The 25,156-nt window shown below is 46.7% G+C and overlaps 1 protein-coding gene across 1 annotated transcript; it reads right to left on the bottom strand.

Moving 5' to 3' along the window:
- Positions 1-14,223: 14,223 nt before the first annotated feature.
- Positions 14,224-21,343, bottom strand: ATG12 (autophagy related 12). Its single transcript, XM_040424493.1, has 4 exons — positions 21,157-21,343; positions 16,899-17,035; positions 15,251-15,313; positions 14,224-14,362 (listed from the first exon to the last, which is right to left on the bottom strand). The coding sequence occupies exons 1-4, from the start codon at positions 21,284-21,286 to the stop codon at positions 14,303-14,305; spliced, it is 390 nt and encodes a 129-aa protein (XP_040280427.1). The 5' UTR covers positions 21,287-21,343; the 3' UTR covers positions 14,224-14,302.
- Positions 21,344-25,156: the final 3,813 nt, after the last annotated feature.

Here is a 25,156-nt window from a genome sequence, read left to right as displayed (position 1 = left end):
GACATTTAGTTGAAGTTCAAATGTTTCTTTACTGAAGATAACTTGTATCCAAGCAGTATACAACTTTGGTCTCTTGGTACCAGCAGGTTTTAGCATTGATTGGCAGGAAATGAATGCTTCTGCTTTAAATGTGAGCTTGCAGGATAAGTCGTATGCTTAGTAGCTCTGTAATTGTGGCAGGAACTAATCTTCTGCACTTTTCTGTAACTTTTGCTTTGTGGGGACAGACTAGCTGAGGAGGAATGGCTTCTCCTAGGTCTCTGGACTTAACTCACAGATAGGTTCTCAGGGGATGCTTCCTTCCTGAAACTCTGGAGGTTGTCTGTAGTTTTCTGCTTCTTCATCCAGCTGAGACTGAAGGAACTCAGACTGGGAATGTGACTAAGTCTCAGTTGAGACAAGATCCTTGCTGTCTTCCCTATTTAGGGGATCTCCTACACACACACCCTACCCCTAGCAGGGGGTGGGCTACACTGACTCTAACTTCCTTCCCCACCCATGCTGCAGGATGTGGGAACAGTCCACACCTCCACAGAGGGGGAGCTAAGCTGGAATAATCCATTCCAGCCTAGATACACTAAACTAGGAGTTGTACCTGGCCAATGCATTGCTGCCACCTGCTGGTAAACCTGGAAAATTACAGGAACAATTGTGTTTAACATGGTTTTACATGCACATTTGTGAAGACATAATATAAATTACATCTGATGACAATATACAGACTCTTAACAGATAGTAGCGGGGTAGAGGCGTGTAGTAACACAACTCTGGTATGTTACACTTGCTTCCTTCCTCCCAGTTGTCCTCCTCCATCTACTCTTTCTCATTTCTTTTACTAATTTGCACATTTGTTCTGCTACCCTGGGTGGCGTGTTACATATTCCCTCTTTCTCTTTTACTTTTTTGCAGTGTCTCTGCTGTAGTTTAATTCTTATTCTCTTCACTTGCTGCTATCATGGGCTTGCGTTCCACCTTCCGATCACTTCCGGTGGGTGGAACGCAACTTCCGGTCATTGTGCGTTCCGGCCCCTTCCGGAATATGGAACGCAAAGCGCTACCTCCTCCTGGGATTTTGGTGTCATATACCCTCTGATATACCTCCATCATACCCAACTGCGGCATATGTGAGCTATACTACCTCAATGGGCCTTATTGTTAATCTTATTGCTAGAATTTTTCTATATTGTGGCACATTTTCTCCCTGTCGATTTGGTCTTATGTTTTCCTTAAATTCCCTGCATATATAGATTTAGGGGCACTCCCTCAAGTTAGGGTTCTGCCATATTTTGCCTGATCCATTATTTCTGACCTATTATGAGCCGGTGCGCTTTGTTTCTCTTTATGTTTGCTATTTTGTTTTACCTTTTACTTTTTATTATACACATGGGATCGTTATATTTTTTTTGTGAAGCCAGAGGTTACTTCCATTGGATATTATTTTTACATTTATTTATCTCCATTTCCTATGTTATTTCTGGTGGCAACTGCCTACCAGTCATTCAGTCTATGTACATATTTTTTTCATTTTATTTAACCATATGGCTGATATATTCTCTATTTCTCCACTACCAGTGTCTGATGAAGGCCTGCGAGACGAAAACGTTCACACGTTGATTGTCGCTGTTATTATATTTCTCCAAATAAAAGAAACGCACACTACTAAGAATAAAGTGCTATTGCTGCTTTATCCACATTAAAGAAGGGGTGGGAACCCTATACACAGCAGAAAGAAGCAGAGTGCGACAAAGGTTGTTAATTGAGAAAGCTTCAGCAAATTAGCAGAGGCATCAGCTAAAAAATTTGACGCCTGTTTTAGCATTTGCACAGATTTTTCAACCACACTGACAAGAATCTAGCGGTACATAGAAGAAATACTGGGTCTAAACAGCAGTATTTGTCTCCCAGGCCTTTCACATTTCTTATCCATTGGGTCACGCAATAATCCCATGTCTTCAAATGGGAGGGAGGTTTTCTTGGAGATTCAGGCCATAGGGGCATCGATGTTGGGGGTCTTGTCCCAAAAGTTTGAATAACAGTCTGAAAATGGATATTTTCTTTTGAAAGAGCTTGTATTAGGAGCCATTTTTTCAGGATCTTTCCAGTCTTTAGATATTAACGCCTTAAAGTTATTATGAATAGGGAAGACACGACTTCTTCTCTCCTCTAATCCTTGAAATATTTGATCCTAAATAGTATGACACTCCTTAGAATCTTCTAAATTCTACCGTTTTGAGAAGACCCTGAGTCTCCTCGGGGAGAAAAACGGTCTCCCATAACCGTCTTCTGAAGAGTCAGAATGATTATCAGGAATAACTTGTCCTTCATCCATATCCATCAAATCCATACACTTGAGAACTGTGGGATTTGTGGGAGGTGGAGGCTTGTGGTAACGAGGGAGGCAATCTTGACTCCACTGCAGAACTGACCTCTTCTCTTATCATATTCCTCATGAAGTCTAAGAATGGAGACTCTTCAGTAACAACCTTTTCTGTGCATTTAGAGCAGACTGACTTTTTAGATGTAGAAACAATGGTCTTCCTGCATACAGCACACTTCTTGCGGCCAGACTCTCCCCCAGGTGTCTTGGAGTTTTCTCTACCCTATAAACAATCAGAATTAAGATTAAATAGGGCCTAAAATAATTAAAATAACCACCAGCACCAGGCACCTGAGGTGGAGCAGGAAAGAGCCTTTAACCCAAAATGAAATATCTACCCAAGGCAGGAGAGGAGGCTTACCGGGCTGAGGGCAATGGAGGCAGGATCTACAGGCTCGCAGGCAGAGTCCGAGTCCAGAGGAGCCGACATCACAAGGAGAGTGAAACACCGCCGCTCCATGCTTGAGGCTTCCTCCAGATATCCGGCACTGGTGTGATGTCCCTGATGTCAATGACGCTTTCTAACGGACGTTTTACCCCCGACACGGAGCGAGACTTTCTATTCCCAAAGAAAGTCTCCGCCTGCGTCGGATCCCTCGCACTCCTTCAACTAGGAGTATGGTGAAAAGCCTGGGGCTGCCTTCAGCCGAAGGGCTTATGCCTAAGAACGGGAAAGGGATGCACCACGTCCCCAAAGGTCCTGTCCTCTGCAACGGCCCTCCTAGAAACTGAGGAGGAAAGGAATAAAGGCTGCGCGAATCTTCGTTCCTGTATAGGAGCAACAGGAGGAAACAACAACTGATTTAGATAAGATGAGGAAGCCTTTTAAATCTTGAGCTTCTGTGTTGTTTCCTGCCCAGGGGGCAGGGACACCCTCCGATCAGTGCCATTGGGGAGGCGCTGGGGGAATTAATACAATTTACATCTCCTGCTCTGGATAGTGCTGCCAATCTGCAGCTCCAGCGTGAGCTTCTTGCAGCACTGCGACCTAATATCGCACAACGCTGCACGCAGCCAGGACACAGCATGGCGCCTGGAAGAAGACCAGGGAGCGGTGAGTAATACCAGTAATACACCCACCATTCCTGTGTACAATTAGAAATAATGGTATAGTTATGTGATGCTGTGTATGTTTCCTACAGGACAATACTGTTCTGTTATAGCGGGTCACGTTTTGCTTGTGGCCTAGGAAAAACAGCATCTATGCACCACTCTGGGCACTTGCAGAGCTCCATGACTGCAGCCAAAAGAAATGTTAGTTTTTCCTTTCAACAATACTATGAAAAGTCTGCGTACATTCTCACCGCACTCTTTTATTAACTTATTTTATCTAAAACAAGAAATTCCATGAAAAGAAAAAGCTTTGCAAACATTCTTTATTTCATACTCTACAAACCTGTGTATCGCCATGGTAAGGCCTCTTTCACACGTGCGTAACGGATTAGGTCCAGATGCGTTCAGTGAAACTCGCACCATTTTGCAAGCAAGTTCAGTCAGTTTTGTCTGCCATTGCGTTCAGTTGTTCAGTTTTTTCCACGCGAGTGCAATGCATTTTAATGCGTTTTTCACGCGTGTGATAAATAACTGAAGGTTTACAAACAACGTCTCTTAGCAACCATCAGTGAAAAACGCATTGCATCCGCACCTGCTTGCGGATGCAATGCATTTTTCACTGAAGCCCCATTCACTTCCATGGGGCCAGAGCTGCATGAAAAACGGAGAATATAGAACATGCTGCGTTTTTCATGCAACGCAGAACTGATGCGTGAAAAAAACCGCTCATGTACACAGACTCATTGAAATGAATGGGTCAGGATTCAGTGCAGGTGCTTTGCGTTCATGTCACGCATTGCACCCGCGCGGAAAACTCGCTCGTGTGAAAGGGGCCTAACAGACTACACTCTGTGTAGTCTGATACCGCAATCAAACTCTCTTCAATCTACCCCGACTTCTTGCTAATGTACATTCTATAGGTTAGTAAGATGTTAAAGACAGATGAGAGCATGACTGCTGCATCAGACTACACGGAGTATGTAGTCTGTAATAACTGAGAAACACGTTGGCATTCTGCCTGGAGGCAGACAACGCAACTGCTAACTGCTGTGCTGAACTCCCTTCTGCTTCTGTTCCTGACATAGTAACAGCATTTCACTTCAGCCGACACTAGGGGGCGCTCAGTGCATAGAGGATTTTACAGCTTCCATTGAATGGGAGTGTAACTGTATACATTTCTATACCCAGATCTCCCCCTGGTGGTGGCTGCAAGCAGCCGGTTTTGCACTATGTTATGTGAAGAAAAGCAGAGATTTTAGGGCTTTATGGGGAAGATATTAACAGTGTCTTATTGCCAGTTGTCTGGTGTAAAATACATTGAAAAAACGAGATTTTTGTATAACTTACCAGTAAAATCTCTTTCTCGCTCTTCCTTGGGGGACACAGGAAACCTTGGGTATAGCTCATCTCCATAGGAGGCGTGACACTAAGTGAAAGACTGTTAAGCCCCTCCTCCAGCAGCTATACCCTCAGCCTGGAGCGAGCGACTACCAGTTATGTGCCCAAGTAGTTAAAACAAAGGCAAGGATCAACCAAATTAACACCAACAAGTCAAAACTCCCGTCAGGGCAACCAAAACAATGGGTGGGTGCTGTGTCCCCCAAGGAAGAGCGAGAAAGAGATTTTACTGGTAAGTTATACAAAAATCTCGTTTTCTCGCCCAATTCCTTGGGGGACACAGGAAACCTTGGGACGTTCAAAAGCAGTCCACAAATAGGAAGGGGCCACAACCCAAGAAGAATTAAAGCACCATAGGCATTAAGGCACCACCGCCTGCAAGACCAGGCGGCCCAAAGCAGCATCCGCCGATGCATAAGTGTTCACCTTGTAGAACTTGGTGAAAGTGTGCAAAGAAGACCAGGTGGCCGCCTTACACAATTGTTCAGCCGAAGCTCGATTTCGCTGAGCCCAGGAAGCCCCGACCGCTCTGGTAGAATGAGCGGTAACACCAAAGGGCGGTTCCCTGCCCTTAGCACGGTAAGCCTCAGCAATAGCCATCTTGATGAAGCGGGCAATAACCACTTTAGATGCCGCCAGCCCCCTGCGCGGACCCTCCGGAACCACAAATAGAGAATCCGAGCGCCGAAAGGGTCTAGTTACATCCAAGTAGATCCTCAGAGCCCTAACAACATCCAGACGGTGAAGATCCCGTTCCCGAGGATGAGACGGGGACGGGCACAGAGAAGGAAGGACAATATCTTCATTCAGGTGAAAAGCGGACACCACCTTCGGAAGGAAATCCGGAACCGGGCGGAGAACCACCTTGTCCTGGTGAAAAACCAAGAGGGGTTCTACGCAAGAAAGTGCCGCCAATTCAGACACACGCCGAAGAGACGTGATGGCAACGAGGAAAAAACTTTGCAAGACAACAAGCGAAGGGAAACCCTGCGCAGAGGCTCGAAAGGAGAAGATTGGAGAGCCGTCAGCACAACATTAAGATCCCAAGATGGAACGGGAGCGCGATACGGGGGAGCATAGTGAGCAACCCCCTGAAGAAAAGTCTTAACTGGACCGAGCGGAGCCAGAGGTCGCTGAAAAAGGATCGAAAGCGCTGAGATCTGACCCTTTAGGGTACTGAGACCCAAACCCAAGTCCAGACCAGACTGCAAGAAGGATAAAATCGTGGGGAGAGAAAACCGAAGGGGATGAACATCTAAGGTCTCGCAGAAATTCAAATAGGCCCGCCAGGTTCGGTAATAAATCCTGGACGATGCCGGTTTACGCGCACGAATCATGGTACGGACCACGTCAGCAGAAAACCCCCGCCGCGTTAGGACCGCGGTTTCAATAGCCACGCCGCTAAACGTAGCGACCCTAAATGCTGGTGGAAGATCGGCCCTTGAGAGAGGAGGTCTTCGCTTAGAGGCAGAGGCAAGGGGGCGTCTGCCCGGAGCAACATAAGGTCGGCGTACCAAGGACGACGAGGCCAATCCGGGGCTATTAGGATCGCAGGCGTGCCCTCCGCCGCGATCTTCCGAAGGACTCGTGGAAGAAGAGGCAGGGGCGGAAAAACGTAGAGGAGAGAGAACTCCGTCCAGGGAAGGACAAGCGCGTCCGCGCCGTAAGCGTCCGGATCCTTGGTTCTGGCCATGAAGGTGGGGAGCTTGTGGTTGAATCTGGAGGCCATGAGATCCACGTCCGGACGACCCCAACGGAGGCAAAGAGACTCGAAGACGTCGGGTTGATCGTCGTCCGGCTGAGGAAATCCGCCGCCCAATTGTCCACCCCCGGGATGTAAATGGCCGAAATGGCTGGAACATGAACTTCCGCCCAGCGAAGGATTAGAGACACCTCCCTCATTGCCGCCGCGCTGCGAGTGCCCCCTTGATGATTTATGTATGCCACAGTCGTGGCATTGTCCGATTGGACACGAACAGGGTGACCCTGAAGCAGCGAAGTCCAATGCCGGAGTGAGAGGAGAACCGCCCTCAGCTCCAGAACGTTGATCGGCAGTTTGGACTCCGATGGAGACCAAGTGCCTTGTACGGACCGAGGAGGAAACACCCCCCCCCAACCCCGCAGACTGGCATCGGTGGTAATCACCAACCAAGTTATCGGTAGGAAGGACTTCCCTTGGAGAGGGGTCCGTAACCACCAGAGTAGAGAGGAGCGAACCTGGGGGGGGAAGGGGAAAGTGCTGATCCAGACTTTCCTGGGACTTGTCCCATGCGGACAGAATGGCAGTCTGAAAGGTGCGGGAGTGATACTGCGCGTAGGGGATTGCTTCGAAACAGGACACCATCTGTCCCAAGACCCGCATGCTGAACCGGAAGGAAGGACGGCGGTGGTTCAGAAGGCTCCGAACCGACCGATGAAGGAGCTGGCGCTTCTCTGACGGAAGCCGAACCTCCGCTGCATCTGTATCCAGCAGCATCCCCAGAAAGATCAGTTGCCTGGATGGAACAAGAGCGGATTTGGGAAGATTGATAATCCAACCGAACCGGCGTAAGGTTTGTAGCGAGAGGTCCACACTGGCAGATGTCAGTGACAGAGAGGGTGCCTTGATAAGGAGATCGTCCAAATATGGAAGAAGAAAAACTCCCCTGGAACGAAGTAAGGCGAGGACAGGGGCTAGGACCTTTGTGAAAACGCGAGGGGCCGTCGCCAGCCCGAAGGGGAGGGCAACGAACTGGTAGTGGTCGGACCCCACTGCAAAGCGCAGAAAGCACTGATGACACCGAGCGATTGGAATATGAAGGTAGGCGTCCTGGATGTCGATAGAGGCCAGGAACTCCCCTTTTTCCAGAGAGGCCACCACCGACCTGAGAGACTCCATCCGGAACCGCTGAAGACGAAGGAAACGGTTTAACCGTTTTAGATCCAGAATGGGACGAACCGAGCCTTCTTTTTTGGGGACCACAAAAAGGTTCGAATAGAACCCTTTGAATCTTTCCTCCATAGGAACCGGAGCGATGACCCCTTTGTCCAGAAGGGTACGAGTGGCAGTAAAGAAATCGGCCGCCCCTTGGGGATCCCGAGGAACCCGGGAGCGAAAGAACCGAACTGGGGGGAGGGACGCAAACTCGAGTTTGTACCCGGAAGACACCACCTCGAGAGCCCAGGCGTCGGAGACGTGCGCCTGCCAGAAGTCCCTGAACAGGAGGAGACGTCCCCCCACCCGGCTGGGTGGGGGCGCACCTTCAGGTAGGGTTCTGCTTGGTCGCGGGAGGGCGAGCAGGCTGTGACTTGCGCCAGGAGGGCTGGGTCCGAAAAAAAGGTTTCTTACGTCTGTCTTGGACAGGGTTAGAGGATGGACCTGAAGTGGTGCGAGGTGTGGGAGCCCTGCGGGAAGACCTGAAGCGAGAAAAGGTGGGACGGCCTCGAGTGGTGCTCCTAGTCCTGGATTGGGGAAGATGTGTACTCTTCCCTCCCGTGGCTTCAGAGATGATTTCATCCAAGCGGGTCCCGAACAATCGAGAACCAGTGAAGGGAAGGCCAGTAAGAGACCGCTTTGACGTGGCGTCCGCCGTCCAAACCTTTAACCAAAGCTCCCTTCTAGCCGAAACGGCCAGGGCAGATGAACGGGCTATGAGAGACCCCGCATCCAGGGATGCCTCACAGACAAATTTTCCGGCTTGAACGATAAGTTGGGCCAGAGCCCGGAGGTCCTGAATAGGGACGTCGGATTCAAGCTCCTGATCCAGCTGAGACGCCCATTCTGAAACCGCTTTTCCAGCCCAAGCGGAGGCAAAGACAGGCCTGAGGGCGGAACCGGAGGCTGCAAAGATACCCTTTGTAATGGCCTCTATCCGGCGATCTTCAGTGGATTGTAAGGAAGAACCATCTGCAACGGGAATAGCCGTGCTTTTGGACAAACGGGCCACAGGGGGGTCGACTTTAGGTGGTGACGCCCAGTTTGTAATGCAATCCGCCGGGAATGGATAACAGATATCCAACTTCTTAGGCAGGGTAAAACGGGCATCAGGACAGGCCCAGGCCTTAGAAACCACTGACGAGAAGTCAGCGTGGAGGGGAAAAACCGCAGACGCCTGTTTTTGGCGAAAAAAGGAAACACTGGTCTTTTCAGAATTAGGAGGGTCATCGTGAATCTTAAAGGTATCACGGATATTGTTAATAAGATGGCCCACGGCAGAAGCCAGCTTTGAAGGCAAGGCCGAGTCCATATCCCAATCAGAATCGGCTAGTTCCCCTTCAGAGGGCATATCCTGTAATGAGGAAGGACCTGACTGAGGGCGCACCCTTGGGGGTGATACCGAAGCATCAGAGGATGATAGGTGCTCCGCCCTGGACCGCTTCTGGGGTTGACGGGCTCTGGAGGTGTCGCCTGGAGAGAGAGACTCAGACGGGTCAGCTAAGGTAGCGGACCCGGAGGGCCCAGCAGGGGAATTATCCGGCTGCGGTAAGGGCAATGCATCTGCAAGGCGGCCCACAACATTAGTGAGACTGACCACAGCCTGGGAAAGGGATCTAGCCCAGTCAGGGGGATCCAAGAGGCCAGGGGGTGACACAGCAGATAGCGGACCCTGTAATGGGGCTTTGCAAGCCGAGCAATGCGGGTCAGGCTGCCCTTGAGGAAGGGGTGCCTTACATGCGGTGCAGGTATGATACAAAGGACCAGCAGGCACTGAGGGGTCAGACATGTTGGCTGGAAGTAATATACAAAAAACGTCCAGGCCAGAGGGCTGCAGTGCTAGAAGGGGTCAACAGTCCTACCAGGTCACAGTGGGAGCAGACAGCACAGCAGCGGCAACAGCAGCGGTCCTCAGAGCCCTGAGGTAATCCGTCCTGAGAGCAGGCAGGCACGAAGAGGAGGCGGGGCTAGTGAGGAGCGGGAAGAAAGACGTCCGCCCCTTGACTGAAGCCTAACATGTACAGTGGAAACGGAACGAAGCTCCGCCCACCGATGAAACTTTTCGCGCGCGCGCGCGATTCAAAATATTACATGCCGCCGAAAAAACCACAGAATAATGTCCCCCGTTCACCTCCATATAAGCGGAGGCGAACGCACACCGGTGGCCGGACAAGAGCGTGCGCTTGTCAGAATGTCAGCCGGCAGTTGAACACAGCCGCAGTACAAGTGCGCCTGCTATCCAGCAGCTGATAACGAAAGGCGGCCCACGGCCGCCGCACCTGAGGTAAACTGCGCTGTAACCCTCCCCCTCGAGCATCGCTTCGCTTTGCCCCACACACAAAGGAGCCGCAGACTCACAGCTAAGAGAGCTGTAAATTGTAATCGACATGAAGGTCAGGCAGAGGGGACAGCAGGATCAGGCCCTAACGGAGGGGGGAGGGGGGAGGGGGGGGGGGGGAATGGCTGCACAGCCACCTCACCATTCGACGTTTTCACCCTCTGTCCATCCAGCAGGGACGCCCCTTCAGCCACTGGCACCGAAGTGGCAGGGAGCTGGAGAGGGGCTTGCAGGTGGGCGACCCTTGTGCTGGCGGGATGCAGGGGAGCAGGGCTGCCCTGGTCCTCCTTTTCTTCTGTGGGGGAGGCAGCAGTGCGGATAGCCGGCACTGGCGCAGCTCAACCCCGGGAAAACAGAGAGGTCTATTGCGACTCTGTTGTCCCTGTTGAAAAAAAGCAAAAAAATTGAAAAATAAAAAAATAAAAAATAAAATCTTTAGCAAAGACAGCTCTGCAGTGCAGAGAGTGTCTTGCCTCCTTGACACTAAGCAAAAAACTGGTAGTCGCTCGCTCCAGGCTGAGGGTATAACTGCTGGAGGAGGGGCTTAACAGTCTTTCACTTAGTGTCACGCCTCCTATGGAGATGAGCTATACCCAAGGTTTCCTGTGTCCCCCAAGGAATTGGGCGAGAAATACGGTATTCACGCTTTTATTATTGAAAAATTCCTCCACAAATAAAAAAATAAAAAAAAAAGCGTTTTCATTTATTGCTCTCTGCCTTTTCCGGACACATAAGGGCATGTGTTTTACAGAACAAGATGTACATTCTAATGACATAATGCATACGACATAGTGGGAAATGCAATTCCAAATGGGTTGGAATTGGAAAACACCAGTTTTATTGGTTTCATTTCTACGGCGTTCCCTATGAGACTTATTTTCTGGGTCAGTACGATTACAGCAATACCACATTTATATAGTTTTTCATTTTTTTTTTATGGTGAAAAGAATTAAAACTGGAAAAAAATAAGTTTTTCTTTGCATCTCTATATTCTGACCCCATAACTTTTTTTTATAGGTACGTCTGAGGAGCTGTGTGACGGATAATTTTTTGTGCCGTGATTTGTAGTTATTACTGATATCACTCTGGGTATTATGACTTTTTGATCACTTTTTATAGAGAAAAAAAAAAAAACTGTGAATCCGCCATTTTATTTTTTGATTACAGCATTCACAACCTCTACGAAGAGAAGCCATTTGGGGCCTGGGGGTGCAGCGCTCCTGTAGAAAGCCAACTCAGATGCCACAATTGCCTACGGGTTAAGTCTGCGATTGGCATTATTGACCATCGTAGACATTAACTGTGTGAAGCAGCAGAAACCCTGCAGCTATGGTGCCTGCTTCTCTCATGTTTAAAGACCTGACTTCCACTGTACATGAGGTCTGGAAGGGATTAATCCTGCTGGTCTACCCTAAGAATACATCATCAATATCTGATCAACAGGGAAGTGCAATACCCTACCACAGTGCAGTAGCTCCAGAACTTCACAGCTTTGTCCATTGTGTAGTGGGCAGATCTGGTTCCTATAGTGCTGCTCTTAGTGAAGTAAATGGGAGCAGCACTGCAGTAAGCAGCCCTGTCCGCTACACAACGGAGGGAGTTATTTAGTTCTGGAGCTACTGGAGAAGAGCGGATCGGTGAGGTACAGGGTACCAGATCAGATACAGAGGGTCTATCCTGAGGATAGGCCATCACAAGTGTTGAGCGAACTTGTTTTTTAAGTTCTGCGTCCAAAGTTCGGGTTATCGAAGAATCCCGTTATGGATTCCAAATTCCGTTATGGTCCGTGGTAGCGGAATCCATAACGGGATTCTTTGATAACCCGAACTTTGGACGCAGAACTTAAAAAACAAGTTCACTCAACACCAGCCATCACTATTAAAATCCCAAAACCCCTTTAGGGGATATTCCTGCCTGAAGCAACTATCACCTGTCTAATAATGGGAGGTCTGCGGTCGCTCAGTGCTGACAGTCTCAGGGCTCATTCCCATTTCTGTGCATGTTTGACATCTGTGAAAAAAAAGTCAGTCTGTGTTTTGTCCATGTGTGTTATCCATATTCCACTGCCATATTTTTCACCCTATAAGACGCACCTAGGTTTTAGGAGAGGAAAAAAATATATATATTATATATAATTTTTATCAGACCACAGCTCAGACCCCCCTTGTTAATCAAACAGAAAAATAAAATAAAATATCAAACACCCCCTCTCCGCTTCAGGACGCCACCGCCATTCCAGAGATCCAGCACTCTTCCTGCTGTGATGTCCTGTAACCTGACATCATATGACATGAAGTCACAGAGCCGCCTACGTCCTCATGCTGGGTGACAGCACAGCGTGTGGCGCCAGCAGAAGACCAGAGAGCGGTGAGTACATCCAGCGATGTATTCACCACTCCCCGTACAGTACTAATGAGCTCCAAAATGGAAGCACTCATTAGTATTTGCCCTATAATGTGCACTGACATTTTCCCCCTACTTTTGGAGGAGCATCTCCTATCCGTGGTCAGTGAAAAACAGACTAAACACAGACGTGACTTTCCATGGACCCATACACCTCAAGGGGCGCGTTTGGTCTGCATCAAAAATGATAGTAGTGCATGTCTCTGTGATTTTCTCACTGACCCATAGTCAGTAACAAAATACCAATATGTGAATAAACACATTAAAATCTATCGGAAAATGCGGACAGCACAGGTCAGTGAAAAACAGAAATGTCAATGAGGCCTTAGGCTATATAAGTGACAAAGATTACTGTAACACCCAGTTGTCAGTGTATTTATACATATTCAGGAGGAATAACAGAGGAACGACAACACAGAGGTTCAAGAGCAGTTATTTCTTTGGGAATACAGGAATGCCCTATTGCCTAAACTAACACGCAAGAGAGGTGACACTGCGTTATGACTGGTGCAGGGTATGACATGCTTGACAAAGGTTATTTAAGCCGAAACGTTGCATCCGGATTAAATTCCATTACTTTGGACGTGCTGTCTTTAGTTTTTTGTTTTTTCATCCTTTTGGTGGTGCAGGGTATGACGGGGCAGAGCATGATAGAGGGGTTCTCCCATTGTGTTCTCCAAATCCCTCAGTCAAGGTCCACGTTTCTCGAGGGGTGCATGAAATCACATTTTATTATCACATTTACTCACAGTAATACTTTACGTTTTATTGTGGCTTTGGAAATAGTAAAGCCTGGGATGTGGCCCTTAGACTGAGATCTAAAATAATACAATACAATACACAGACAAGAAAGGGGAGGCAGATGGCGCTTCTACTTTATTGCTGGGTTAGGGTCCTTTTCCGCTGCCCGTAACAATCGACAATACAGCAAATTGATTGGCGCTCATGGAGCAAACTTTGTCACTGTATGTGACCGAAGGTTCGTACGATCGCTCGGGCACATACAGTTTCATTACTGTTGGCAGCACATCCCTATTTACCCAGGGCGATGTGCTGCTGCCATCCAATGATCGGCCGACAAGTGAGCGTATGATGGCTGACCGGTGGACGTGTTTACATGCGGCAAAGATCTGGAACATTCATCTGTCCACGATAAAAGGGCCTTTAGAAGAGGCAGAGAAACATGTAATAAATGTACAAAGCAAGCGAGATACGATGGGAAAACATGGAATTACCCGGCGCAATCTATCCACATGGTGATGGAAGAAGAGTGGCAGCTTTTCTTGAGCTCTTCAGCATCGCAGAAGCCTTAGAGATACTAGATACACAAGACATAACTGTATATACATAGAAGTGGCACGGCTTAGTTTATGTAATTCAGGAACCTATAATCTTACAGAAGTAGAAGTAAAAAAAAAAAGCATGCTGCGGTATTTCCTCCATCCTGTGACTGAACTGAAGACATCCTGAACGGATTGCTCTCCATTCAGAATGCATGGGGATGAAACTGATCAGTTCTTTTCCGGTATTGAGCCCCTAGGACGGAACTCAGTGCCGGAAAAGGAAAACGCTAGTGTGAAATTACCCTAATGATGTGAAGAATGGGTCAAAGTGCTGCCCGACGTTGGCCTCCATCCATCTTGCTTTTCTGGAAAGTCACAGTCAAAACATTATCTCCAGGAACGTCTTTGGCATGGAATGGAAACAGAGCCTTCTCAATGAGGTCTGGACCCCGGATGACTACATTAAGGCAACACATCCATAAATGTCTTCTAGAATCAGAAGCAATAAAAAAAGAAGAGAAAGCGCTGGCCGTTCTTCAACCCCAAGCTTGTGATTTACAGTAATGTAAAACGAGCTTTCCGTCGCTGCCAAAGCACTGAAAGGAAAAAAAAATTTTTTTTAAAAAAGTTTACTATGAGGTCACACAGGAAAAAGGAGCAAAATATTATCAATGTCATAGGAGAAAAAAAATATATAAAAAAAATACTAATAAAAAGCAGGCAACCAAGAATTACAAATAATACGAGGGGGAGTCAAAAATGATCCGCACTCTGGCTGTAGAATTTATTTTACCCAATATCAGAAAAGACAAAGACATCATTTTTTGACACAATCTCGATGCTTTTCAATACACTTTGTCCATCTGTCAACAAGCCTCCATATTCCCTTATTCAAATATGTTTTAGACCGAGCTGAGAGCCATGAATGCACCGCTGCCTTCACCTCTTCGTCGGACATGAATCTTCATCCTCGTAGGGCCACATAATCCACTGTCACTCAATAGAAACGGTTCGCGCGCGCGCTCAATGTTGTCATCAGCTGTGGACGGGCGTCTGACTCCTTCATGGCCGACACTTGCGCGGCCTTCCTTGAACGCTTTCTCCATACTGTGCGCGAAGCCTTTGATAAAGATCGTAACCCTCAGACCACAAAAAAACTAAACACTGCTCTCTTTCCTGCAAATCACAAGTGGGGCAGCCATTGCTTCTGACGTAACACGTTCCGACCCGCACGGCAGTGACTGGGGAGATTGCCGAAAAATGACGTCATTTGTCTTTTCTGAAAGCGGATTAAAATGAATTCTACAGCCGGGGTGCGGATCATTTTTGACTCCCATTTTGCACGACAATATGAAAGTGAAAAGCAGTCAGAAAAAAGGGGGAAAAATGAACGAGACGGAGGAGAAATGTTGTCTGACTGTCACAACTCAAAGCAACAGGAAGACGAGAAACAAGGGTGGAAAGAGAGTAAGCGGCTCGTTTACCTCATATAGAATTCCTACTTCTTGGTCCGGTGATGGAGCAAACGACTGATTGATATAGATAAACTGGAAATGTACATAAAAGACAATCAGAACGGACACACGGACAACTGATAGAAGGTTTGCGATAAAGAATATCAATGCCTCACTGGTCCCTGGCGCTTCTGGGGTCTCCGCCGCTCTTTACTGCCCGGTCCTCCTTTACATATTGTAAATGACTGCCCAACATATCACTGGCTCATTTCTATGTGTCTGTGCAGTGGGATCAGGGGGTAAAGACCAGGGAGGGCCTGGGAAGCACCAGGCCAGGAGCTGTGGGGGCAAAACCTTTAGGCCGTGTCCACACATGACTGAAAACGCAGTGGAAAAGACGGCTGCGGTTCTGTGACAAACACGGTATGCGCAGTTTTTGCCTTGGACGTCACCCTCTTCACTGCAAAGAGTGAAATCTTCAGGGAAGATCTGAAGATGCTGAAGATTTCAAATCTGCACCGCAGGTCAATTTACTCTGCGTGTGGATGAGATCTCTTAACATCTTCTGGCTCATGCACTCGACCGTGCCGTTAATTGTGGATCCGAAAAAAAAAAAATTGCAATTTGCGGAATGGAACAGGAGGCCCATTATAGAAATACCTATTCTTGTCCGCAAAACGGACAAGAATAGGACATGACTCATAATTTTTGCGGGGCCACGGAATGGAGCAACGGATGCGGACAGCAACCAGAGTGCTGTCCGCATCTTTTGCGGACCCATTGAAATGAAAGGTTCCGTATACGGAACGCAAAAAACGTTCATATGAACGAGCCCTAACGCTGTAGATTTGCACAAAAATCCCAGACAGAAAATCCACAGCATCTCAGTCGTATGTGGACATGGCCTTAAAGTGGTTTTCAAAATTGAAGACAATGCTCAGAAAACCCCAGCACAGTGCCCACTATGTCAAACTAGTATTAAAAGGGTTGTCCAGGACGTTTTATTATTGATGGCCAGGACCCCGCACACCCTCCGATCAGCTGTTCTGCAGGAGCTCTGAAGCCTGCCCAAAACCATAACTCTTCATTTACATAGCCGTATGATGGCTTGTTTTTTGCGGGACAAGTCTTACTTTCTAATGGCACCACTCACTAATGGATACAATGTAGTGGGAAGCAGGAAATTTAAAAAAATAAAAAAACAAATCCGCCAGTTTTATGCGTTTCCTCTGCAAATCGGCCATTTAGACTTTTTATCCATTTCACCATTTGATAAATATTTTTCACAAGTGGCGATGGCCTTGATGTTTAGTTTTTTAATTGTTTATGTATTTTTATATTGGGGTAAGAGACTGATTTGAGTTTTTATAGTTTTTGAAACTTTTTTTCACACTATTTAATTTTTCCCGAACAAGCAATCATTAGATTGTGTGCTTGATGTCAATGTTGATCACATACATTAGCCCCAGGTGCCTGCTGTTTAAAAGAGCAGGCACGCGGCGGTTATGGCGCCTGCTACACTGACATGTGGGTGCCATTTTTAAATACCTGACCGCTGGCGTAAATTTAGGGGTTAAAATGCCAACCATCAATGCTGTGTGGCTGCTCGTGTATATACGTATATCTTCATTCAAGGGGCCGCGTCATTCAGTGAATCTATAAACACGAAGACGTCTACCATCTGTTCCGATGCGTCCAACTTCAGGTACTTCTTGATGAAGTCCATAAGACCTTGCACCGTCCGAGTCCTCTCTATAGTCCACTTCTTACTCTTCATTATTGGGGTATCCCCAACGGCCTTCAGCAGGACATCAACTGGGGAGAAAAAATAAAATAAGGATTAGGGGTAACCACCTGCTGTATCCTAAACTGAACTTTTTTTTTTTGGTGGCAATTTGGGGTTTAAAAAGCCCCTTTAAAATGACACTGCTCTCGTGTCTGCACGACGCTGTCCACTCTGCCGGTGTTGAACACGTTCCTTCTGGGTCAGTAATACGGTGCCCACAGCCCGCTATGTGCCCACACTGTACTGCTGCGTGCCTCTGATTATATACACAGACACATGAAGAAAACGCACCGGGATCTCACATGCTTAACCCCTTCTACTCCGGGCCAGTTTTCGCCCTGCTGCCCAGGCCATTTTTTGCAAATCTGTCGTGTGTCACTTTATGTGGTAATAAGTTTGGAACACTTTTACTTATCCAGGCCGTTCTGAGGTTGTTTTCTCATGACACTTTGTACTTCATGACAGTCATAAATTTGAGTCAATATATTTCACCTTTATTTATAAAAAAAAAAATCCCAAATTTATGAAAAATTTAGAAAAATTTGCAATTTTCTAAATTTTTATTTCTTTTAAAACAGAAAGTAATACCTCATAAAATATTTATTACTTAACATTCCCCATATGTCTACTTTATGTTGGCATCATTTTGTAAAGGCTTACCCTTACCCCTGAGGAAGCCGGATTGTTCCGGCGATACGCGTTGGGCGTTCTCTCACTCTTCCAGGTCCACTGCACCAGCAGGTTTATGTAGGTTTGACTCTCCAATTTAGACCTCATCACGGTCTGTCTGCATTTCTAGTGGTCTCACCTCATTTCATATTTGCTATATGTTTTGTATTGGATTTTTATATGCTGGTTTATAATGTATATGCCCATTCTGTGGCAACCCAGTGGACCTGCATGTGTCGGTTACATATATTATATTGCATACCGCACTTTGTTCTAATTGTATACAATTTTTAATGTGTATCTGTTGGTGTGTCTAATAAACTTTATATATATTTTTATATTGACTTCTTGTCGGATGAGCATATATGGGGTGGTTCTTGTGACTCTCTCTTGGGTCCGATGATATTGTTTCATTTTTATAGAGCAGATCATTATGGAAGTGGCAATACCTAATATGTATACTTTTTCTTATTTATTTAAGTTTTACCCAATAATAGCATTTTTGAAACAAAGAAAAAAAAAAAATGTTTTAGTGTCTCCATAGTCTGAGAGCCATACCCTTTTTGACCGATTGTCTTAGGTAGCGTCTCCTTTTTTTGCGGGATGAGGTGACGGTTTGATTGCTACTATTTTGGGGGGCAGACGCCTTTTTGATCGCTTGGTGTTGCACTTTATGTGATGTCAGGTGACAAAAAAAATTGCTTTCTTGGCACTGTTTTTTTTTTTTTACGGTGTTCACCTGAGGGGTTAGGTCATGTGACATTTTTACAGACCTGGTTGTTACAGACGCGGCGATACCTAATATGTATACTTTTTATTTTTTATTTCACTTTAACACAATAATAGCATATTTGAAATTAAAAAAAATGTTTTAGTGCCTCCGTGTTCTGAGAGCTATAGTTTAATTTTTTGAGCAAGTTGACGGTTTAATTGGTACTATTTTGAGGGACATATGCCTTTTGATCACTTGGTATTGCACTTTTTGTGATGAAAGGTGACAAAAATTGCTTTTTTTGACACAGTTTTTTTTTTATTTTTTTTTATGGTGTTTATCGGACGGGGTGGATCATGTGATATATTTATAGAGCCGGTCGTTACAGATGCAATGATACCCAATATGTGTGTTTTTTCCTTTTTTTTCTATTTGTTTTATAATAAAATCAGGGGAAAGGGGTGTTTTTTTATAAAAAAATAAATAAACTTTATTTAGCTTTTTTTTAAAACTTTATTTCTGTCTCACTCTGAGACTTCAACTTTTGGGGTTTGATCCCCTCTGCAATGCGTTACAATACATCTGTATTGTAATCCATTGCCTGTTAGTGTATGACTCGGTGTAATACACAAACAGGTTGCCTAGGAGACCGGGGCTGAGGCTGGATCTCCTCGGCCCCCGTAGAAGGCAGGTGCCGATGCCGTGCCAGGCATTGGGCAGCCTCTGCACGGCATCGGTCTGCCTTGTCACCCATCGAGTCCCCGTCACAGCACCGCAGTAACCCAATGGGCTCCCTCAGCGCTGACCGCAGCATAGAAGGGGTTAATCCGCTGGCATAGGCTTTTACAGCGATGCCGGCGGATACAGCAGGGGCCCGGCCACCACGGACTGCCGGGCCCCTGCAGTGATCGGGCGCGCACCACTCCGGTGCCCGTCCGATCACCATGACGTAATAGTACGTCAAAACGCGGCCACTTGCCGCCAGGATGTACTATTATGTCATATGTCGGGAAGGGGTTAAAAGGAGCCTGTCACCATGAATCCCCTGATAAACCAGGAGCAATGGGGGAGATTTATCAAAACTGCTGTAATGGAAAACTGGCTTAGTTGTCCATAGCAACCAATCAGATTCCACCTTTCATTTTTAAGAGCTCCCTTACACCAGTTTTTATCAATTCCCCCAAATGCCTTGCAGGGCTAGCACAGCCAAATGTAATGATCCCTTTCTCTTAGAGATCTGTTGCTTCATCCTGGATACAAAAAAAGTACTTTTAAACCATATGCAAATGAGTAGTTAAGTGCACCGAGGGCGGGCCCAAGTCACTCTTTGCACCCATGCTCCTCCTGCTTTCTCTGAAAGATATTCCTGCTCCTTGATTGACAGGACCAGGTTCCGGCATAGACATCTCTTCTGACCCTGTCAATCAAGGACGGGCAGGGGCTAGGGTGCACAGAATGGCCTGGGACCGCCCTCAGTGCATATGGACTAAAAATAATTTTTCTCAAGAATGAAGGAACAGATGTTAAGTGAAGGGTATCCCAACATTCAGCAGTGCTACCCCTACAGGATATGTGATCAGTTTATCAGTGAATTTCCTGCCGACGGATTCCTTTAGAGAGGATCTGTCACCATGAAGTGCAGTGCAATCTGCGGGGTATAGAGCAATGCCACTGCCATGTCTGACTTCATTGTACACAGGGGAGGTGTTATCAGTGATAGCATTCTCTGTGCAAGTGTGTATACAGAGATAGCCGCCAGTCACTGTAACATTCCTCTGTTATTCCTCCTACAAATTGTTGAACAAACTTACAACTGGGTGTTATCATTTCCCTTGGCAAAGAGGTTGGGCCGACTAGATGGGCCAAATGGTTCTTCTGCACTGTCGGTGACACAGTATTTACAGACACGAGCCCAACCGGTAACACCCAGTTCTCATTCATAGCGTTTCTGGATTTTGCAAAGGCTTTTGACACTGTCCGTCATAGACGCTTAATAGGTAAAGTAAGGTCTATAGGCTTGGAAAGTATAGTTTGTAATTGGATTGAAAACTGGCTGAAGGACCGTGTCCATAGAGTTGTGGTCAATGATTCCTATTCAGAAGGGTCCCAGGTTATAAGTGGTGTACCCCAAGGTTCAGTGCTGGGTCCTCTATTATTTAATTTATTTATTAATTATATTGAGGATGGGATTAATAGCACCATTTCTATTTTTGCAGATGACACTAAGCTGTGTAGAACTGTACGGTCTATGGAAGATGTCCACAAACTACAAGCTGACTTGAACACTCTGAGTGATTGGGCATCAACTTGGCAAATGACCGCTAACCGGAAGCCGAACTTAAAACAGAAGTTCGCTCAACACTAGTCATGATCCGGGGTAGCGGAATCCATAACGCGATTCTTCCATAACCCGAACTTTGGACGCAGAACTTAAAAACACAAGTTCGCTCAACACTAGTCCCCACCGATCCCTCGGTTGAACTTGATGGACTTATGTCTTTTTTCAAGCGTATCAACTATGTAGCTATATATTTACAGGAGGAGTAACAGAGGAACTGCACAAGAAAACATTTTAAGAAAAGATGGTTATGGGAAATACAGGAGCAGCCACAGCCCCGCTCTCATTATAGTAATCCCTTCTTCTTCTGATGACTTCATGGATAACCCTGAGACCGGTCCCTATATATACATATGGTGCACCCCATATACACAGTGAGCGCCCCCTGCAGGACTACCAAGACACCGCCCCCTGCGCGAGGACCTCCTTACTTTTACGTTTCGTTTCGCACGGCGGCTCCTCGGTCGCCGGTGACAGTGCCGGTGCCAGGACAGACTCGCTCGCTGTATCGCCGCCTCCATTAGCCGGTGAATCCCCGTGATTTTCGCTCGTTTCCTCCATCTTGGTTTCTGGCAACTGGCTCGCTGAAAAGCCGGAAGCGGAGCGGAATTACGTCACCGGCCGAAAGGACCTGTCAAACCTAATCGAGCACCGATAGATTGCGTCTCCCAGGCGTCATAGCGGAGCGCCGATCGTGGCTGGCTGCTTGCAATAGCAGGAGTCTCTTTGAAATTTCGGGGACTCCCATCATCTTCTCTCCATCACCTTAGCTATAAATACTGAGAGTAGCTGTGCCTCCAGTACTGAGGTACAGCAATGTAACCAGGTGTCTACCAGAACATTCACATGTCAGAACCATGGTGGATAGGACATGTCCAATTTTTGGCTGAAGACAAACAGACTTAGGGTTTCACTGCTGCCCCTGAAATGTGTGGCCCTAGGCAGAAGCCCGGTTTGTCATACTGGTTTGTTTTGTAAATGATATAATTTATGGCGACGGTGAGAGAAAATGTCTGTTCTGAGGGACAGTAACCTTCTCCATCTGTCTGCCTTATTAAAGGGGTTTTCTGAGACTTTTATGCTGATGACCTATCCTCAGAATGAAAGCTGCATTGCCCTCCACCTCACCCACTTAATCCGACTTCTAGGACTGAAAAAGTGGAGCAGGCGCTTCACGACTATGGCGCTCATTCTGACCTTAATTCTCAACGTATTTCACAACAGACAAACTGGCATAAATACACTGATAAATCTGCTTCTCTTCTATTGCAAAAACTGTCTGCCTGCAGCCACCACTAGGGGGAGCTCAGCGCATAGGAATTTATAGAATTACCATTGGCCCCTTTGCACTGAGCTCCATCTAGTGGCTGTTACATGGAAAGAAAAAAAACATTGTTTTCTTGCCCGGAGAAGTGGAAGGAGCTCAATGTCGGTTTCTCCCTTACCCCGCCGCAGTCATGCGGTCTGCTTACATTGAAGGTACATCACTGTTTTTCATCCATTTTTGTAAACCACGCCCCTTTACTGGTAGGTCACACCCACTTTATATGCACCAGCTGCTCAATGTGTTTGAATGCCAAGGCTGATGCCGCAGCCTCCCAGTGACGCACACAAGGCTTCAGCAGTACCTGGCAGATTTGCCAACTTTTCGGGGAGTCCATGAGTTCTCGCCTTTTTCTGGGGGCCTGCTGAATGTTCCAGGAGAGTTGGCAAGTATGGGTTAGGCCTCTTTCACACGGGCGTCGCGGATTGGGGGCGGATGCGTTGCGGGCAACCTGCGCGAGTAGGCACGCAATTTCAGTCAGTTTTGTCTGCGATTGCGTTGCGTTGTTCAGTTTTTTTCCATGCGAGTGCAAAGCGTTTTAATATGTTTTGCACGCGCGTGATAAAAAACTGAATGTGGTACCCAGACCCGAACACGGACTTCTTCACTGAAGTTCTGGTTTGGGTTCAGTGTTCTGTAGATTTTATTATTTTCCCTTATACCATGGTTATTATGGAAAGTAATAGCATTCTTAATGCAGAATGCTAAGTAAAATGTCCATTGAGGGTTAAAAAATAATAAAAAAATTACTCACCTCATCCACTTTCTTCCGGCGACGGAACTGCTTTCCAGATCACTCTGCCGCAAGTGTGAAATTAGCCTTACCAATAGTTTTCCTCTTCGGTGCAGGTGAACTCGTCTCATTGTGTATATAAAGCTATCAGAGAAGGGAACGTAAATGCACCGCCGATTATCCGATAAACGTGTGACCGCTCGTTCATTGGGTAATTGGATCGTTTGTGCAAACACAAATAAACGTTGTTTGCCGGCAGCAGATCGTGCTGTGTAAGCACTATCTGCTGCCAGCGAACAATCAGTCATTATGGGGAACAGCGATGGGATTACCGATCGCTCCTTCCAATACTGTGGAGGGGATTGCTGCATGTAACAGAACACTTCCTTCCCGATAAACTGTCCCACTGTCATTCCGTGTAAAGGGACCTTTAAATATAGCAATGAACTGAGATTGGCATCTGTGAAGTTTTTAGTGTGGTATAATAAAATTGGCTAAGGCTACATTAACACCACAGGGGCTCTGAACCCGGGCATATCCCTTTTTCCACCCAGGCAGCCCCTCTGAGATGAGCATCGGAGCATAAGGTTACTTTCACACTTCCTGTTAGTAGTTCCGGCAGAGAAGAACCTGGATCCGGCATTGTCAAATGTTACTGGAATGCCCCTGTCACGGACGTTCCAGCGACAGGTGGCAGGAGATCGGTGAGACTGGCAACTTGTGGTTTGATCTGAGATGTTTTCTGTTTGGATCTAATGACGTCTGTGTTGTTTCTGGTGCCTGCCACACCTTCTTTCCCCAGGTGTGGCTATTAGGGTCATTTAACCTTCTCTATTTATAGTTGCTTCTCCCACAATGCTGTGCGGTTTATAGCTTCTGTTTGGACCTTTGGATAGATTGTGGTTGGATCTCAGCTGAGTTCCTGGTGCTTCCATTGCTCCTTTGGAGTTAAGTCTTTCCTTTCCCTTTTGTATTTTGTTTGGGTTCTGTGTGTTGCATTTCCCTATTGTTTGTATTAGGCCTGTAGAAGACTCCTTTTGGAGGAACGTCTCGTCCCTGCCATTAGTACCAGGGTCCTATAGGGCTTGACAGGACTCGAGTTATTCCTGCGTATGAACTCACCTACCTTTGGGGTCTGTTCATACTGGTAGTCAGTCAGGATTTTGGTTAGGGTTTTCCCTATGAGGTGTCCATTTTCCTTCCCTAGTTCTCAGGCCTGATTCCCTGTTCCCCCCTTCCCTCCTATGCTCGGTGTGGTGTTTCCCTCCCACACCAAAGCGTGACAGCCCCATTGACTACATTGGGGTCTAGAGGAGATCTGACCTCAACCTGGAAAATATGTCGGGATTTGGCCGGACAAAAACAACTCAGGATCCAGAGAGTTTCAGTGGGCTGTCCACTGCCAGAACAGTCTGCCGGAACTACTAACAAGTGTGAAACTAGCCTTAGTTGGTGGAGTAGTTGCAGGGGCTCATAAATATCCATGACTCCAAAGAGTGCTCATGTCATTAAGCGGACCCCAGCACTCTGCTCGCACTGCAGTTGCTCAACAGTAATTGTATGAAAACTTTAAAGAATAAACACGACAGAGCAGCTACAAACTAATGCTATATTCACTATATAAATGAGTACGAGGTACTTAGCAAATATATTTTGATCAAAATCATTTGTGCCCATCCACCATGGCAAGGTGACCTCTTTTGGATGGAAACCGGGGGATTAGCTATAGGGGGTGCAGAGGTAGCAGTCGCTACTGGGTCCAAAAGCCTAAGGGGGCACAAAGACCCTTGTACCGTATAAGAAGACACCAGTATTATAGAAAGTACATGCTGGTCAAGTTACACCTCTGGCTGGAGGGAAGGGGTAAGGTCAAGAATTTGGCATGGGTGGGGGTGCCGTTTCAATTTTTGCCTCAGGCAGCTGGAAGGCTATGTGCTCCCCTGCTCCTGGCCACAAAGCACTGAGGGAAGGGGCCCCAAGATTAACTCTTGCACTAGGGCCCATAAGCCTTTAGCTTAGCCCCTGATGGGAACCTACTCTATATGATAACTCTCTTTGTGCCAACTGGCCTTAAATGAATTCAGGGAGAGCAGACTACAGATATATACTGCACTAACTAAAATCTGCCAAAATCATTGGCACAAGGAGAAGTATCATACAGAGTAAGCTCAGTATATATGTGGAACCTGATTTCCCTAAATTTATTTGAGGCCAGTTGGCAAAAGAAGAGGTATCTCATAGAGTAGGTTCCCATCCACAAGAGGTCACCTTGCCGTGGTGGATTGGCACAAATGATTATTTAATATATTTGCTAAGTACCTCATATTCATTTATATAGTGAATATGGTATTAGTCCATATATTCTATATTTTTT

The sequence above is a fragment of the Bufo bufo genome, chromosome 1 (assembly GCF_905171765.1).
Source record: "Bufo bufo chromosome 1, aBufBuf1.1, whole genome shotgun sequence".
NCBI lineage: Eukaryota > Metazoa > Chordata > Amphibia > Anura > Bufonidae > Bufo > Bufo bufo.
Note: the sequence above shows the minus strand (reverse complement) of the source record. Positions and strands in the feature narration are given on the sequence as shown.

Bases quoted from the DNA above. Each gene is read 5' to 3' on its own strand.
- ATG12 (XM_040424493.1), bottom strand. From the start codon at position 21,286: ATGGAGGAAACGAGCGAAAATCACGGGGATTCACCGGCTAATGGAGGC. The intron at 15,314-16,898 runs GTAGACGTCTTC...GTACATTTCCAG, and splicing joins TGGACGCATCGGAACAGATG to TTTATCTATATCAATCAGTC. The intron at 14,363-15,250 runs GTAAACGAGCCG...TTTTCCTTTCAG, and splicing joins AAGTAGGAATTCTATATGAG to TGCTTTGGCAGCGACGGAAA.